At 43.3% G+C, this 18,449-nt stretch overlaps 1 protein-coding gene across 7 annotated transcripts in view; it reads right to left on the minus strand.

The window, feature by feature from the left end:
* The window catches only part of LOC146809036 (lens fiber membrane intrinsic protein-like), a 636,754-nt gene that overhangs the window by 51,271 nt on the left and 567,034 nt on the right, over nucleotides 1-18,449 (minus strand). For all 7 annotated transcript variants that reach the window (XM_085615843.1, XM_085615841.1, XM_085615842.1 and 4 more), the window contains 2 exons: nucleotides 12,918-13,067; nucleotides 7,981-8,103 (listed from right to left, as the gene is read on the minus strand). In XM_085615843.1, coding sequence (XP_085471969.1) covers nucleotides 7,981-8,103; nucleotides 12,918-13,067 — 273 coding nt within the window. The remainder of the gene's footprint in view (nucleotides 1-7,980; nucleotides 8,104-12,917; nucleotides 13,068-18,449) is intronic.

Genomic DNA, 18,449 nt, shown 5'->3' on the forward strand with positions numbered 1-18,449 from the left:
CAACAGTAGGGAAAGTGTTGGATAGCGTCTGGAAAAAAATTACTATTCCAACTACAGTGAATGCAACAGTAGGGAAACCACTGGATAGCATGGTGGTAAAAATTACTATTCCCACTCCAGTGAGTCCAACAGTAGGGAAAGCGTTGGATAGCGTAGGGGTAAAAATTACTATTCCCACTCCAGAGAGTGCAACAGTAGGGAAAACATTGCATAGCGTAGGGGTAAAAATTACTATTCCCACACCAGAGAGTGCAACAGCAGTGAAAACGCTGGATAGCGTAGGGGTACAAATTACTATTCCCACTCCAGTAAGTGAAACAGTAGGGAAAGCGCTGGATAGCGTAGGGGTAAAAATTACTATTCCAACTCCAAAGAGTGCAACAGTAGGGAAAGCGTTGGATAGCGTAGGGGTAAAAATTGCTATTCCAACTCCAGAGAGTGTGACAGTAGGGAAAGTGTTGGATAGCGTAGGGGTAAAAATTACTATTCCCACTCCAGAGAGTGCAACAGTAGGGAAAGTGTTGGATAGCGTAGGGAAAAAAATTACTATTCCAACTACAGAGAATGCAACAGTAGGGAAACCACTGGATAGCATAGGAGTAAAAATTACTATTCCCACTCCAATGAGTGCAACAGTAGGGAAAACATTGCATAGCGTAGGGGTAAAAATTACTATTCCCACACCAGAGAGTGCAACAGCAGTGAAAACGCTGGATAGCGTCGGGGTACAAATTACTATTCCCACTCCAGTAACGGAAACATTAGGGAAAGCGCTGGATAGCGTAGGGGTAAAAATTACTATTCCAACTCCAAAGAGTGCAACAGTAGGGAAAGCGTTGGATAGCGTAGGGGTAAAAATTACTATTCCAACTCCAGAGAGTGCAATAGTAGGGAAAGCGTTGGATAGCGTAAGGGTAAAAATTACTATTCCCACTCCAGAGAGTGCAACAGTATGGAAAGTGTTGGATAGAATAGGGAAAAAAAATACTATTCCAACTACAGAGAATGCAACAGTTGGGAAACCACTGGATAGCATAGGAGTAAAAATTGCTATTCCCACTCCAGTGAGTCCAACAGTGTTGAAAGCGTTGGATAGCGTAGGGGTAAAAATTACTATTCCCACTCCAGAGAGTGCAACAGTAGTGAAAACGCTGGATAGCGTAGGGGTACAAATTACTATTCCCACTCCACTAAGTGAAACGGTAGGGGAAGCGCTGGATAGCGTAGGGGTAAAAATTACTATTCCAACTCCAGAGAGTGCAACAGTAGGAAAAGCGCTGGATAGCGTAGGGGTAAAAATTACTATTCCCACTCCAGATAGTAAAACAGTTGGGAAAGCACTGGATAGCATAGGGATTCTATAAACATAATAACCAATTAAATAATTAGTTATAAAAAGATAGCATATTAATAATTAATTTACAAAATATTTATTATTAAATACCAATTATTTAAAATAAATATTTATATAAATAACTTTAAATAACATCCCACACTATTCCCCCTTTAACACACAACACACTACACATACAAAATACACAATTCATTTAAATATCAGTTTATCTATTATTTACAATTAATAATACATTCTTTATAATTAATATACTTATTATTTACTAATTTATACATATTAACTACCAAATTACAATTATTCACAAATTAATTATTAATTAACAATACATTAATTAGCAATAACAACAAATAACATGAAAAAATAAATTATTTATATTTACTATATTTAACGTACTAATAACAATTAATTACCAATTAATAATTAATTAACAATTAATTATTATTAATTACAAATAAGTAAAAATTATCAGTAATTATTTGAATTTAATTACATCCCACCCTATTCCCCTATAAACCCACAACCCACTACACATAAAAATTCACATAATTAATTTAATCATTAATTAATCACTTAATAAAATTAAATCACCAATTAATTAGTAATTAACAATTAATTAATTAACAATACCAATAAATAAATATTAATATTAAACTAATTATAACTTATATAATTAACCAATTAATAAAATTAATTTACAATTAATAATTAATTAACAATTAATTAATCAATTAATATATTTAATTTGCAATTAGTAATTAATTAACAATTAATTAATCATAAATAACAATTAAACAATACATATTAATTAATTAATTATAATTAAATTACTTCCCACCCTATTCCCCTATAAACCCACAACCCGCTCTGATACTAAAACGCTAAATTATATTTTAAATAATTATTAATCTCTAAACATTTATTTTTAAATGTATTAAAATACATTACAATAATCTTTAACATACAAATAAATTACATATTAAAATACATTACACTAATAAAATATCGATATTATTGACATTGAAATTTTTGATTACGATATTACTTACATCTATATTAATGACTTCGATATTATTAACTTCGATAATACTTACCTTGGGGTCGATATTCTGTCCATCGATATTCTTGACTTCGATATTCTTTACCTACGATATTAACAACTCGATATACTTGTAGGTCGAAATTTAAAACTCGATATTTAGACTAACCACCAAAATAACTATCCGGCTAGGAGACCCAGTCTACTCCCCTTGTTCTTACTTGCATGCAATGTGAAGGACTTGCTCTCTATTTTACGGAAACTGAGACTACTCCGAATGGTATTTGGGATCCTGTGTTGATAGAGCTCCCCAACAACATTACTTCCTCCCGCAAATCGGAAACTTGAACACTCTTGGAACCAAACTCCTTTTAAACATCTTTTGGCAAACATTAAATCTGGTTCCCCCGTGACTTACTACCTACTCATGTGCTTAAACGGCTAGATACTTTTATAATTTTGATAATAATGGAACCTTTAAACACCTCTTTACAGGAGGGTATAGTTCCGTGGAATGGAAACATGCTATGGTGCTCCCTCTTCTAAAGAAAGCCACTGCTGGCCCTGCTATGCAGTCTAATTTTTGTCCTATCTCATTGCTTCCTATTTTTCTAAAATTCTCGAAAAGCATGTTAATGGTCAGTTGACCTCTTTTATTGAATCTCAGAAATTTCTCCATACTTGGCAATCAGGGTTTCGAGCTGGTTTCTCCACTGAATGCACCCTCCTAGGTGTCACTGAAATGTTAAGGCACCTGTTAGAAGAGAGTGAAACGGCGTCACTTATCTTGCTGGATCTCAGCGCCACTTTTGACTCAGTGTCTCATTCTGTCTTGTTGAGAGCCTTGCAATCTTTGGGCCTGGCAGGTACAGCCTTGGAGTGGCTTGGTTTCTTCCTGATTGACTGAGCTTTCCAGGTCTTCTCTGCATCGGCTAGCTCCAACTCTTATCCATCCCCTTCAGGGTTTTGTGTTGAGCCCATTACTATTTAATGTGTATGTTCGTCCTTTAGCCGAAGTTGCTGAAGAGGCTAGTCTGTCCCTCTCTTCCTATGCTGATGATAGCCAGATCATCTTTTCCCTCTCCTCTTCTAAGGGGTCTGAATAAAGTCCTGTCATGGTTGCAAAGCAACCTGCTCAAATTAAAAGGGACAAGACTGAAGTCATGATCTCCGGGAAAAAACGTGACCTGTGGGCACCTCAACACTGGCCCTCTTAAATGGGTGCTCCACCCTTACCGGTGCACCACGTTCGCAATTTGAGCTTCATCGTAGACGAACATCTATCGATGAAACAACAAGTCACCAAGGTGTCCTCTACCTATTTTACAGTTTTAAAATGGTTAAAGAAGATTTTATGGATGATTCCCCTCTCAACTCAGAGAACAGTAGTCCATGCCCTAGTTACCTCTAGACTAGACTACGGTAATGTTCTTTATCTTTAAACTATTGAGGTGACTAGGTCATAGAATAGGTGCACAGCGTTAAGTATGGCTCTTGTTATTGCTGTCAGTTACACAAGAGTGCTCTAAGCAAATTTAAGGGAGGTCACCCCTCTCCCCCACACCTCCTACTACAAACACTGTAGGAAAAACATAAAAAGATGTTTGCTGAGCACATTCAAGTCCAATAATATAATTCCAGCGTCTCTTCAAATTTAGTATTTCAACAATATCAGAGTTCAAAGTTTAAATTCCAGACACCAGAGTCCCGTTGTTTTCACCGATGGTCCACTTTATTCAGATAGTAGTTAAAGACAAAACTCTGCAGCCAACACGTGTTTTGTTGGGAAAACGTCTTTTCCACACAACTTCCTCAGGGCTTTGTATTAGAATCTTGAATACAATACTGTAAAAACCACGTATTTCTTCTCCAGTATAAATGCCTCGGTATGGACCTAATCTTTATAATCAAAAATGTATAAGGCAGCCTCCAGTCCCTCGTTTCTCAGTAGCTATATATGCAACTGTAATTTCTTCATCCAATCATTTTCAATTCTAGGTCTGCTATCGTCTGGCAACTCTCCGAGTACTCGAAGAAATTACAGTTGCATATATAGCTACTGAGAAACGAGGGACTGGAGGCTGCCTTATACATTTTTGATTATAAAGATTAGGTCCATACCGAGGCATTTATACTGGAGAAGAAATACGTGGTTTTTACAGTATTGTATTCAAGATTCTAATACAAAGCCCTGAGGAAGTTGTGTGGAAAAGACGTTTTCCCAACGAAACACGTGTTGGCTGCAGAGTTTTGTCTTTAACTACTATCTGAATAAAGTGGACCATCGGTGAAAACAACTGGACTCTGGTGTCTGGAATTTAAACTTTGAACTCTGATATTGTTGAAATATTAAATTTGAAGAGACGCTGGAATTATATTATTGGACTTGAATGTGCTCAGCAAACATCTTTTTATGTTCTTTATCTTGGCTCCAATAAAGCAAAGATCCAGAGACTTCAAGTGGTGCAAAATGCGGCTGTGAGACGGCTGTGTCATGTGCCTACGTTTTTCTCTGTCTCAGGCTTTCTTCGTGACCTACACTGGTTGAAGGTGGGGAATCGAGTCAAATTCAAAGTCTTGTGCTATATGTTTAAAATTAAAACTGGGGTGGCCCCAAAATATTTGCAAGATCTAGTTCAGCGCTAGCAAACCTCACACCCTCTGTTGTCTGCTCAGCAGACTAGGTTTACTGTCCCAAAAGTCAAATGCTCTGCCATGAGTGGTCGATCCTTTTCGTTTCTTATTTGGGACGAACCTATGGAATTCTCTACCTGTGTCCCTACGCGAGGAAACCGTGTACTGTGTAGTCCGCAAAGGTTTGAAGACTTGGCTCTTCAACCTCTAATTCCTTTTCTTTCATTCATTACCTTTTCTTTCCTACCGGGACAGCGCCGGGAAACCATTTGGGGTAGCTGTGCGCCCTACAAATTCAATTTAATAACAATAATGATAATAATAATGTAGATGGGGTCAGCACGCCAGGTCTCCTGTAGGAGGATGATATCAAAGGACCTCAAATAGTTTTGCAAGTCTGGGTCACTTAGCTTTGTGTTAAGGCCATTTATGTTCCAGGAGCACATGAGAAGTAAACAGATGTTGGCTCCGTCTTCTGACTCCTGTACCTTTCGCAGCCACACTGTTGTTTGAGAGCTTCTGATTGCTCTCACTATTTCCCTTACAGCTTCATTTGACAATTTGAAGACCCGTTGCCCTATTGCTCAGTGCTTTTTATGTGCTGAAGTTTCTCACTGAGGAGCCCCTTGCACTCTTGAGCACGGACATAGGGGCATATCAACAAAAAGGCGATAAAAAATGATTGCCGCTTTTGCGGCCGTTTTCGGCCGAAAAGCGGCGATAATTTTATCGCCTGATTAGCAAGGTCACGCTAACGCCTGAAACCTTGCTTTAGCGTCAGGATTCCTAACGCCCAGCTTTGCATCTCTAATGAGATGCAAAGTGGGCGTTCCTGACCTGGCATGCCAGGAGAAATGTCGCTAAGCGACATTTCTGCTATCATCAAGCCTAACGCTATGAAGCATAGCGTCAGGAAAAGTAGCGATAACCCCTGTTATCGCTACTTTCCTTACGCCTGCTTCAGGACTGACTTAGCCATGATATCCTATGGAGGGTGGATATCATGGCTAAGTTTGTGAGTCCCTATCAACAAGCTAACGTGAGATTATCACTGGGTTTCCAGCGATAATCTCACGTTAGCCAGTTAGCGCTAGGATTTTTATCGCCGATGAGATAAGCGTTGCAGATAGCATGCTAACTCAGCGATAAAAATCGGCGCTAGCCGGCTATAATTATCCGAGCGCTAAGTGCGGTCAGCGATAATTATCGCCGGTTGTTGTTGATATGCCCCATAGTTCCCTTTTGCCACTGGACTGACTTCATTTTAAATTTTGAGGGAGGAGGGGTGAAGGATATCCTGGCACTTGGCATGGGATGACTTTTATTTCCCATCTCTTTAGGGTAGGTCCTTCTGTGAGGACCCGTTTTGCAGTACCAGTTGTGGCCCATGTGGTCATGGTTGCCTCCCCACCCAGTGCTTCTCCAGAGAGTGCAAAGTGGATTGCCACAAGGTCCTTTGAGCTTAGATCATGTAGTCCTGGAATTACTGTTAATAGACAAAGGATGTTGTCCCTTTTTAGAACATCGTGACTTCCTCTGGAAGTGTACTCTGGGGTAAAGATTGAAGCTGTAGTGTTATCCCAGTGATCTTTGGCAAGTATCTGAAGGATTTTGTGTTTCTTTTGGTGCAAATTAGAAGTAATTTCATGTGGGATTTCGCCAGTCGCATTGTTTCCCGTGTGTCCTTTGGGTGTTTTGTTGTAATGGATACAGATGCTAGGCATCTGGTCTGGACCTAAAATTGTCGAATGGGTCGATGCTATGGGAGGTGTACACATATTCCATATAATGATGTTATTTATGGTTCCCATGTTGGGTGAAAGTCCTCTTATGCTAGCTTGATTAATTTGTTTGGAGTCTGTGGAAAGTTTACTGGTAGCTGGGATGATGAAGCAAAATCAACACATTCGCACCAGAGCAACAACAGAGAAACAGACTGTGCGTACATTGGCAAAAAATAAACATGCCCCATCTTTTTCTTATAAGTCGTTTGGTATTAAAGTTTATTATACTTAGGGTTTAGAGATGAAGGTCAAGGAGAGACTTTGTATTAAAGTTTATTAGCTAGGGGTTAAACATGGGAAACATGGAGAGACTTTATGTTAACGTTTATTAGTTATGGATTAGAGATGAGGATAGGGTTGAGAATTTGTTGAAGCTTATTAGAGCTGGAGATTAGTAAAAAGGGTCATGGAGAGACTTTGTATTAAAGCTTCTCAGAGTTTGAGATTAGAATGAGGATCATGGAGACAATTTAGGGAAAATTTTAAGCCTGGTGGACAAGTTACTCTATTGCAAACGCAACAGACTACCTTGTCAGTCAAAATATACATCTGCCTGGAGCATTTAGAGATGGGTGGTCTATAAGCTTTCTGCTGATGGAGCCCCCGTTGGGTCTATCTACTCAAAGCTTCCTCCGATGAACCAACATAGTAGGGGCCATCGTAGAAAGGGCATTAGACCATCTGTCCTATTTTGGGTGGAAAATGTGATGTCCTCTTTATCTGTTACAATCACCGTGAACATGCTGGTGGTGAGGGACAGGAAAAAAATAATGACCTCCATATCCTGGGAGAAAACAATTAAAGTGTGAGGGTTGTACGATTTTGAAAAACAAACCTCCACTTCAAGACTTTGTTTTTGAAAAACAAAAAATGATAAACATTTGGTGGATGTTTATAAAAAATGACTGCAGCCTTCCAATAAATTTTTTATACCTTGAAGGATACCACATGATGGCGGTTTGTTTCCATTGTCAGATGTTAGTCTATCAGGGTGCGGAGGTCATATTCTCTGCCACCCTGACGCACCTTACTCACTCTGCAAAAATCAAATTCAGCAGTTTGTGTTTAAGGGAACAGCACTAGGGGTGATTGTAAGTTTAGTAGAGTCAGGGATCAGTGTTTGGAATCATGATGAGGCTTAATGATAAAAGTTAGCAGAGTTAGGAACTCACCTGCCAATAAGCTAAGTGCTGCGGAAACCCAACCCAAGTCGAATGACCAAGAAAATCCAACAGGGGAGCCTCCTCTCCTTGCTGATCCAGTGAAGATAGACATAGCAATGACTGCACTGCAAGCTGGGAAGGAAAAGGAACATTAGATGTAAGCCATGACTGGGCAATAAAGTCCTGTCTAAGAGGTGCCTCAGCCTCCATGAACAGCAGTTAAGATTCAGCTCTTCATTCCAAGAATCCCAATGAGAATGGAAAAAAAGGCTGACATCTCTGCGGTAACTAACATTTGTTTCATGCAATAAAATCATTAGAAACATGGTATTCCTATACTTGTATACATCATATACCTGTGCATTTGATTAAATGTCACAATTGTTGAAGAGCAGAGAAATAAAATTGGGTACATTTTATTACTACGAGTGCTAATACTGGCTACTGTCTCTTTCTTGATCTTTCAAGGTCCCAAATCACCGACGTTTGTCTGGAACCACGCAGCAGTGAACTCGCCACTGAAGAAACCCACATCTGACCCCACAAGACTATCTTACTACCCCCCGATTGCCCTTCTCCCCAGTGCAGCCAAGGTAATAAAGAAAATTATCAACAGACAACTGACCAACCACCTCAACGAGCATCAGCTCCTGAACTCCACACAGTCAGTTTTCAGAGCCAACCATAGCACCAAAATTGCCATCATCACAGCAACCGATGATGTTAGGATGATCCTCGACTGAGGAGAGACCGCGGCATTCATCCTGATCGACCTCTCTGCAGCTTTCAACACAATCTCCCACTCTACCCTCATCAGAAGACTTCATGAAGTGGGTATCTAGGGACCTGCTGGATCTATTCCTTCCTTACAGGAAGAACCCAAAGAGTCAGCCTGCCACCATACAAGTCGGAAGCCAAGAATCTCATATTAGGAGTTCTCCAAGGACCCTCTCCCAGCCCACTCTATTCACCACCACATGACCCCACTGGCAGACCTGGTCAGACTAAAGGACATCAACATTCTTTCATATGCAGGTGACACTCAACTGATACTCTTCCTAACAGACCCCAGCAACTAAAGAGAAGTTTACCAGATGCATGTCCGCTGTGTCAACCTGGATCAGATCCAACTGCCTAAAGCTCGACACGGACAAGACTAAAGTGGTAATCTTTGGTAAGAAGACATTTGCATGACTAGCAGACCTCGGCTCCACACCTATCCCCACCACTCATGCCAGGAACCTAGGATTCATCCTTGATAACAAATTCAATATGCAGCCCAGACAAACGTGGTGACCAGTACCTGCTTCCTCACATGGGGATGCTATGAAAAATCTTCGAACAGCAGGAAAACAGTAACATAGTCCATGATCCCTAGCAGACTGGAATACGCTAAGACACTTCACACAGGATGCACCAATCAACTACCGACCAGGCTCCAACCCATCCAGAGCCCAGCAGCAAGACTCATCCTCAACCTACCCAATATCTCCCCTCACCTGAAGGCACTGCACTAGCTCCATGTACAAAAGCACCCTCAATTCAAACTACTCACACACACATACAGAGCATTACACATCACAGGCTCGCCTACCTCAACAGCTACACTTCCACCACCCCGCCTGACAACTCCGATCAGCAGGACTTTCACTAGCATAGGTACCCCGTATACACAAGCAGAGAACTGGTGGGCCTGCTTTCTCTCACATCACTCTCAATGAACGACCTTCCACAGCACAGCACATCATAGCCTCCTTTAGAATTCTAGAGTTCTGCAAAAAGCTGAAGACTTGGCTTTTGGAGTAACCTCCTATTGGGGGAACAGCCTTCCTATCTGCAAACACCTGGATACCCTCTTGGGTGATTAGCGCTCTATACAAATAGTCCTATTGTAGCATGACAAGAGCAAAGCAGCTGTGTCAGATGAGTAAAGATCCTTTGACTATTTATATTTCTTTGTATATTTGGCATTCTATTATCTCCTTATAAACTTTTATGTTAAGACAATGATATCACTGGTCACCCTCAGTAAATTATTACTGGTAAATCGTGATATCACCATGGCCCCCATCCTCACCAGCAGTATAAAATACTTCTAGCATTTGTAAGAGAAGATGGGACACTGGTGGTCTGGTTATTGTATGTGTGTGCTCCCAGTAGGGTGAAAAATCACACATGCTTTTTGGAGGTGGTGGTGCACAATACATTCCTCAGGTCCCTTATTCCATCTTCCTTCACATACATACAGAGTAGCTGTGTGCAGCAGCCATGGCTGTAGGCAAGCAATGTTGAAACACGCAAGGTCATGAACTCCATCCACTCAGGATTTCCGACAGACCCGTGCCCACACCACATATTCAACAAGGCAGACGCAGCCATCGCCCCCCAACTACGGAAGGTCATCAACATCTCCTTCGAAACAGCGACATTCCCGGAAAGCTGGAAGCACGCCAATATCAACTCCCTCCTCAAGAAGCCCAAGGCGGACCCCAAGGACCTCAAGAACTTCCGGCCCATCTCCCTGCTCCTGTACCCAGCGAAGGTCATCGAGAAAATCGTCAACATGCAACTGACCCACCACCTCGAAGACAACAACATCCTGGACCCGTCCCAATCCGGATTCAGACGAAACCACAGCACCGAGACTGCCCTCATCGCCACCACAGACGACATCAGGTGCCAATTAGACAACGGCGAAACATCAGCCCTCATCCTCCTGGACCTCTCAGCCGCCTTCGACACGGTCTGCCATCGCACTCTAAAAACACGCCTCCAAGAAGCCGGTATCCAAGAGAAGGCCCTCGACTGGACCACATCCTTCCTCTCCGGCAGATCCCAGAGCGTCCGCCTCCCACCCTTCCGATCCAAAGCCACCGACATAATCTGCGGCGTCCCCCAGGGCTCCTCCCTCAGCCCAACGCTGTTCAACATCTACATGGCCCCCCACGCACAAGTGGCCCACCACCACAACCTCAACATCATCTCCTACGCCGACGACACTCAGCTCATCCTCTCTCTCACCAAGGACCCACGCACCGCCAAAACCAACATCCACGACGGAATGAAGGCCATCGCCGACTGGATGAGGAGCAGCCGGCTGAAACTGAACTCGGACAAGACGGAGGTCCTCATCCTCGGACCCAGCCCCTCGGCCTGGGACGACTCCTGGTGGCCGACCACTCTGGGGACAGCACCGACACCCACCGACCACGCACGCAATCTAGGATTCATCCTCGACTCTTCCCTCTCCATGTCCAAACAGGTCAACGCCATCTCCTCCTCCTGCTACAACACCCTCTGCACGCTTCGCAGGATCTACAAGTGGATCCCGACCGAAACAAGAATAACGGTGACACAGGCCCTCGTCAGCAGCAGGCTGGACTACGGCAACGCACTCTACGCCGAAAACTCTGAAATTTGAATTTGAAAAACATATGCATTTAGAATAGAAACTAAGCTATACATGCCAAAAAGATAAATGACAATTTATGAGAGTGACTGCCCCAATATATTATAATGCATAAAATATGCCTACATGAAAACTTCCAGCCCATTGTTGCCTTATGATAACGACGACTTGTAGTTTCCTTCTGACTTACAGTTTGAGTAATTTGTCCAAATAAATAGACTTCCAAGATCAGATACTGTATGAGTCAAAAAGTCCATTATGGTTTAGGAAGAGCATCTGTTTTTTTCTTGGCCTGATCACTGCACACACAAGCTGAATTCAACACTGGCCTCAGACAGTCATCTCATGAAGAGGTCCACTTAGCAGTTTTACATTTGGGTTTTGAGAAATCTACACCATGTGCCTGTTACCATGATTGACCATCCAACAATCCCCCATCTCTCATCCCACTCAAGATGGTGCAGACCAGCTGTGTGTGTTTGTGTTGCTTGAGTGAGAAGTCAATAGGATAAAAATCGACAGACTCCTCAAAACCTCAACGGTAAGTAATAAATCTTCACAAAACAACATTGTTTCAACCAAAACCCGCCAAACAATGTTTAGGGCACAAAATACAAATACACTGCATATGTTGTAATTTTTATACTTTGTTTTTGATTTCGAATTTTAAGCAAGATCACCTAAAAATACAAAAGATAATGAAAATATAGACAAAAGGCTGATCTCTTCTGATCCCCCTATACAACCCATATCTGTGAAATTAAACTTCCAAAGAAACTGCCTTATGTGTAGAGGAACAGAATTGGTCGAAAAATAAACTTTTGCTGAAAAAAGAAAGCTATCCTTTCTCCAATCTATTTATCAAAAAAATAATCAACACCATCCTTGGAGTGATTTCTCCCTTTTTGACTTCAGACCTCCTGTTTGTGCTGACTTTGTTTTTGCTGGCCTTAGAACTCGGTGCACTTTACAAATGCTAACCAGTGCTAAAGTATTTGTGCTCTATGCCCAAAACATGTCAGCATTGGCTTTTACCAAACTGGCATATTTAATTTACTTATTAGTCCTTAGTAAATGCTTCCAGTTTGAAGTTTCCTGTTTAGGTGCAAATGAGATACATTTGAGATCACAGCGGTTCAGGGTGACTCCTGATTTGATCTCTGCCAAATCCTAGGTGGATTGATTCCAGTTGGGAACTGGTCCATTAGTGATTAAAGAAGCAATCAATCAATCAGTAGATTTGTAGAGCACTTCCTGTCACCCGTGAGGCAAGTGGTGCAAACCTATTTATACTTATCAAGCAGATCACTGTCACTATAAGACTTCTGTTTAGAGCTTCCTGGCCAGAGTGAGATAATGGAAGCCTTGATTGCCACTGTGCCAAGCACAGGCTGGTGACCCATTCAATCAATCTCACTAATTTCAATTGATCCACCATCCTGTAGGGTGTAGAATGTATTGTTACAATTGATGTAAACTTTGGAGACACACACAAAATGTAAAGTGGGGTGAGCATATGACAATTTTCATGATTCACCTGCACTAAAGGTCAGTATTGCAGTTATCTTCTGTTTATTCGTCCCATCCAAAACAGTCTTGTGCCAGATTTCGAGGATTTGAAAGGAGGTAGCCACCAGCAACAGCAGGAAGGAGATGATGATGAAGGCGCGGACGGCGTCTATGGTAGCTGGAAGCAATCAATGAAGAGAGTTAGACACTGCTCTTAACTTGAGTTATCATTGGATATTCTGAGGAACCTTGAGTCACGTGTTCGTGAGGTTCTCCCTACTGGCTATGGCTACGACAAGTCTTACAATATCATGACTAATGAGTAATTCCTTCCCATTGCGCATCTGAAAACATGACTCTGGATCTGCCAAGCTCCTTGCCTTCTCCATTTCTGAAAGTAATGGAAGATATATCTTCCCAAAGAACACCTTGTTCATAAGCAAATATGCACCCCAGCCTCCCTTTCTACAGACAGGGTTACCCCACCTCTCCTACAAACCGCATATTATATCCCTGCACTCACCCTGTACAGTGCTCTGCCACTTTGCACCAATACCCTTGCTCTCCAAATACACAGTAGCACACATACATCTGTTTTTTTTTTTTACAGAGTTTTATATAGCGCAAACTTGACCCGAATTGGGTATCAAAGCGCTTTACATAGCACCAGTTGCATAACATGAGGACGCATTCATTTTTGTTAGGCACAGGGATATTAAGTGATTTACCCAGAATCACAGGATGTTCAGCTTCAATCTGTCAAAATTAACTGCTCAAGTATGATCAACGGCGATGCCTAAAAAGTTGATTTTTAGCTTTGAGGGGGTTCACTCCTACTAAAGGCGAATCATGCAAATATTTGACCAGACTGTTGAAGGAAAAGATAACAGAGGATCAGAATTAGAATCGAGTGGTGATGTAATATCTTCTAATTTGCGGAGGAATTGCTCAATCTTTTATTGGAGGATTCCAAAATCTACCAATGGATCTATCTCCTCCACGCGATCCCTCTGGTCATATTATTCCATGCATCTAGTCTTGTTTTTTTTTAAAAACAAATCTCAGGAAATTTGGCTCAGTCACCCCTTTCCTTCTGTGAATTAAAAAAAAGCTTTGTTGGAGAGTAGGCAGAAGCCCAGGGTACCCATGCCAATTCTCAAACAAACATTAAACAATAAAATTTCTTTTTCAAGGCACCACTATTATATTTAAGGAAAAGGAGCTGAATTTTTTCAAAAACCCTACTTTATTAAAAGGCAATGACAGACATTGTGGTCTACTGACTCTAGCAGGGCACCATCTCTGTGATGCCAACTGAGTCTCAGTTTGCAACGCAAATCACAACTATTCATGACCTAGTTTGTATTACAACCTACCACAACAAAAAAAAAACGGAGATATGCTTGATGATACGACCCTGTGGTCGTAACACATCAATCTACCTCCCATTGTCAACATATATTAGTCAGGATTTTAGCAAACGTTAGTTTTTGGCGAAAAGCGCGGTTTTCTAAAATCCTGAGGGCCACCTTGTAAATATCGCGATGTGCATTTAGCGATAATTTACAAGGTAGTCCGTCAGGGGTACGCCCAGTGATGCCCACTTTGCATTTCATAAGAGATGCAAAGCGAGGCTTCGGCAAAACGGCTGCTAACATGCGCTAATGCATGCTAGCACCAGCTTGCAAATAGGGCGAAAAGATTATCTCCGCTTTTTTGGCTTTAAAAGCCAAAAAAGCGGAGATAAGGCCCTTGTAAATATGCCCTGTAGCATGGTACCGAGGGACCCTATATGAATTGAGAAAATATACAAAAAAATCAAAGGAAGTGCCTCACGTATGCAACACCTTGAACCTGTTGGCTGATACTCACCAACTGGCTTGCTATATCATCATCAGCACTTTCCTAAAGTTTGTTATTCGAGGAAGCTATCTCTTCATCCTATTTTGAGGACCTACAGGAGGCTGATGTACCCTTGAGGCACTGAGTATCACTTATACACACTGAGCATCAATAGTGACATTCATTGTGTCTGTTCCTCTTGCTACTAAAGGAAAGTGCTGCTGATGATACAGCAAGCCAGTGAGTGAGTATCAGCCAACAGGCTCATGATGGTCGCAGTACGGAGCCCTAAGTTTGATGTATGTTATAGGGCTTGTATTTTGAGTGCTCTTCTATGAGAAGTACTAGTGTGAATGGCATTGGGGCTTTTTTTGCTATGATTGATTTCAATCAATCAATCAATCAAAGACATTTATAGAGCGCACTACATACCCGTAGGGTCTCAAGGCGCTGGGGGTGGGGGGGGTGCCGCTACTGCTCGAACAGCCAGGTCTTCAGCTTCTTCCTGAAGGAGAGGTGGTCTTGGGTCAGGCGCAGGTCGGTCGGGAGGGAGTTCCAGGTCTTGGCGGCCAGGTAGGAGAAGGACCTTCCTCCTGTAGTCGCTCTTCGGATGCGGGGGACGGCGGCGAGGGCGTGGTTGGCTGATCGGAGGTGGCGTTTGGGAGCGTAGAAGTTGATTCGGCTGTTGAGGTAGCTCGGGCCTTGGTCGTGTAGTGCTTTGTGTGCGTGGGTGAGGAGGCGGAAGGTGATTCTTTTGTTGACGGGGAGCCAGTGTAGGTCTCTCAGATGTCCGGAGATGTGGCTGGTTCGTGGGATGTCGAGGATGAGTCTGGCTGAGGCGTTCTGGATCCGCTGGAGTCTCTTCTGGAGCTTGGCGGTGGTACCGGCGTAGAGGGCGTTGCCGTAGTCCAGTCGACTGGTGACGAGGGCCTGGGTGACGGTCTTCCTGGTCTCGGTGGGGATCCACCAGAAGATCTTCCGTAGCATGCGTAGGATGTTGAAGCACGCCGAGGAGACGTTGTTGACTTGCCTGGTCATGGAGAGGGAGGAGTCCAGGATGAAGCCCAGGTTGCGTGCATGGTCTGTCGGTTTGGGTGCGGTGCCCAGGGCGGGAGGCCACCAGGAGTCGTCCCAGGCGGAGGGTGAAGAGCCCAGGATGAGGACCTCCGTCTTGTCTGAGTTCAGTTTCAGGCGGCTGGTCGTCATCCACTCGGCTACCTCTTTCATCCCTTCGTGCAGGTTGGCTCTGGCGGCGGCGGGGTCGTTGGTCAGGGAGAGGATCAGCTGGGTGTCGTCGGCGTAGGAGATTATGCTGAGGTTGTGTTGGCGTGCGATGGCCGCGAGGGGGCTCATGTAGACGTTGAAGAGAGTAGGGCTCAGCGAGGATCCTTGAGGGACGCCGCAGATGACTTCGGTGGCCTCTGACTTGTACGGAGGTAGGCGGACTCTCTGTGTTCTTCCGTCGAGGAAGGAGATGATCCATTCCAGCGCCTTGTCCTGGATTCCGATGTTGCTGAGGCGCTGTACTAGGGTGCGGTGGCAGACAGTGTCGAATGCCGCGGAGAGGTCTAGGAGGATGAGGGCCGCTGTTTCTCCGTTGTCCATCAGGGCTCGGATGTCATCAGTGGCGGCGATGAGGGCGGTCTCGGTGCTGTGGTTGGCTCGGAAGCCAGACTGTGAGGGGTCGAGGGATCCATTCGTCTCGAGGAAGGCGGCCATCTGCTTGTTGACGGTCTTTTCGATGACTTTGGCTGGAAACGGGATTTTTGAGTGGAGGGCGCCCCTGTGTCGTCTTATCCCTCTTCCGCTCCTGTTGTGAATGGATGTATTGCAACCTACTCCAAATAGGAAACTTACGAACTGGCGTATTAGTACATAGGACCATTAGTAAAATTCCTTACTGATCACAAATTGCAAGTAGGTTTTTTTGCATCTGCTTCTTTCATTTTTTGTAGTAGTTTTTTTGTTGTGATGGTTTAGGAGACACCAACATCTTAAACTCTATGGGGCAGATTTACGAGGAAATGCTGCAGCGCGGCACAGCAAGCCTTTTGGCTGCGCCAGACTGAGGCCCTTCCAAAGCACAGGAATGTGGCATATTTACAATAATATGTTGCATTCCTGTTCTCTCCCCTGCTCTGGTGCACAAACAGCTGCCATGCGCCGGCGCCCTTGCACCATGCGGAGATTGTTTTTATGCAGGAAGGAGCACCTTCCTGCACTATAATAATCACTACAGGCATTTTCCTCTTTCAATGCATGCTGTAGAAAGCAGCACGCATTGAAAGAGGAAAAAACGAGGAGAAATGGAAACATTTCTCCCCGTTGCGCCTCACTACGCCGGTGGCGTAGCATTCAGATGCATTTCCAGATTTATGATTCTTCCTATCTGGAAATGTGTCTTGTTCCATGGGTGTTGCGTGGGAACACCCACGCAACACCCATGGAACGCCCCTTCAACGCAAAGTGCTGCGTGTAAAGGGGCCATATTTACAAGGACAGGAAAAACCACGCAGGGTGGCTTTTCCTGTCCTTGTAAATATGGAGCAGAAACATTCGCGACCAGTACGTCACAAAAAGTTACGCACTGGTGGCGCAGGGGGCTTGTACATCTGCCTCTAAATTGCTATCGTAAAAGTCTTCAAACCAGTGTCTCTCTCTTCTGTACTTTGTGGGAGGAAATGCAAAAATGAGAGACCAGAGTCTGTCTAGTAACATTACATAAGTGATAGCTGAGTCTTATCAGTCTGGCTAGAAGGAATAAACCAATGTGTTTTGACATATGGAGGTCAAGTACATTATCGATTTCCAACAAATTCTTTAGTTAAGCAAACTTTGGGAAGTACAGATTTAGTATTCTATCTATTGGTAGTCTATGTCTTCGCAGTGGATGTAGGTTTAGGTCAATATACCACAATATGCTAGTAGAACACCAGATAAACCTGTACTAGAATTATCATACTGAATAAATTATCTGTATTATTGAATGACAGGAGCCCATATATACCTTCAAATCTTAGTGGCATATTTACGAACCCTTGAGCCACCAGTACGTCACTTTTCCCATGTTAAAAATGACGCAAAATTGGCGCAAGGCGCTTGTAAATACGCCACTAAGGGCCTTATTTATGAGGCCGTGCAACAGTTTTGCGCTTCCGTTGGGTCACTTTTTGTGATGCAGTGTAAAACATGCCTCCTGTTGCACTCTATTTACAAAGTGACGCATCTGAGCAGATGCGTCACTTTGTAAACCCCTGCTCAACATTATACCTGCAAAAACAACAGTTGATGGACAGAATGCAGAACAATGTCATACATTCACCCCAATACAGAGATCTGGGCCTAAATCCATTGTTTTTTTTGCTCACCATGCCATTCCAGTTTGAACCCAGCCATATGCAAATCAGTCTTGACCATGTGCCTCATGGGAACAGTCCAGCCCGAACTGCTAAGCCAGGTCCTCCCTCGACTGGAAACAAGCATCCTAGGACCGGTTTCGGGGTTTCACCCCTCTTCAACCAGGATAGCTTGATTCCAGTGGCATGGAGAGCACAGGACTCACGTCTGAACATACCCGTCCCACTCGGGGTGTGTCTTTTGCAACATTATACCTGCGTCAGATATAATGTATGCAGGGTGGCCGTTCCCACTTAAGTAAGCCTCGTAGAAGTGACGCAGTGGAATCTACCAGATTTCACTGCGCCACTTCTAGGGTGCA

The sequence above is a fragment of the Triturus cristatus genome, chromosome 7 (assembly GCF_964204655.1).
Source record: "Triturus cristatus chromosome 7, aTriCri1.1, whole genome shotgun sequence".
NCBI lineage: Eukaryota > Metazoa > Chordata > Amphibia > Caudata > Salamandridae > Triturus > Triturus cristatus.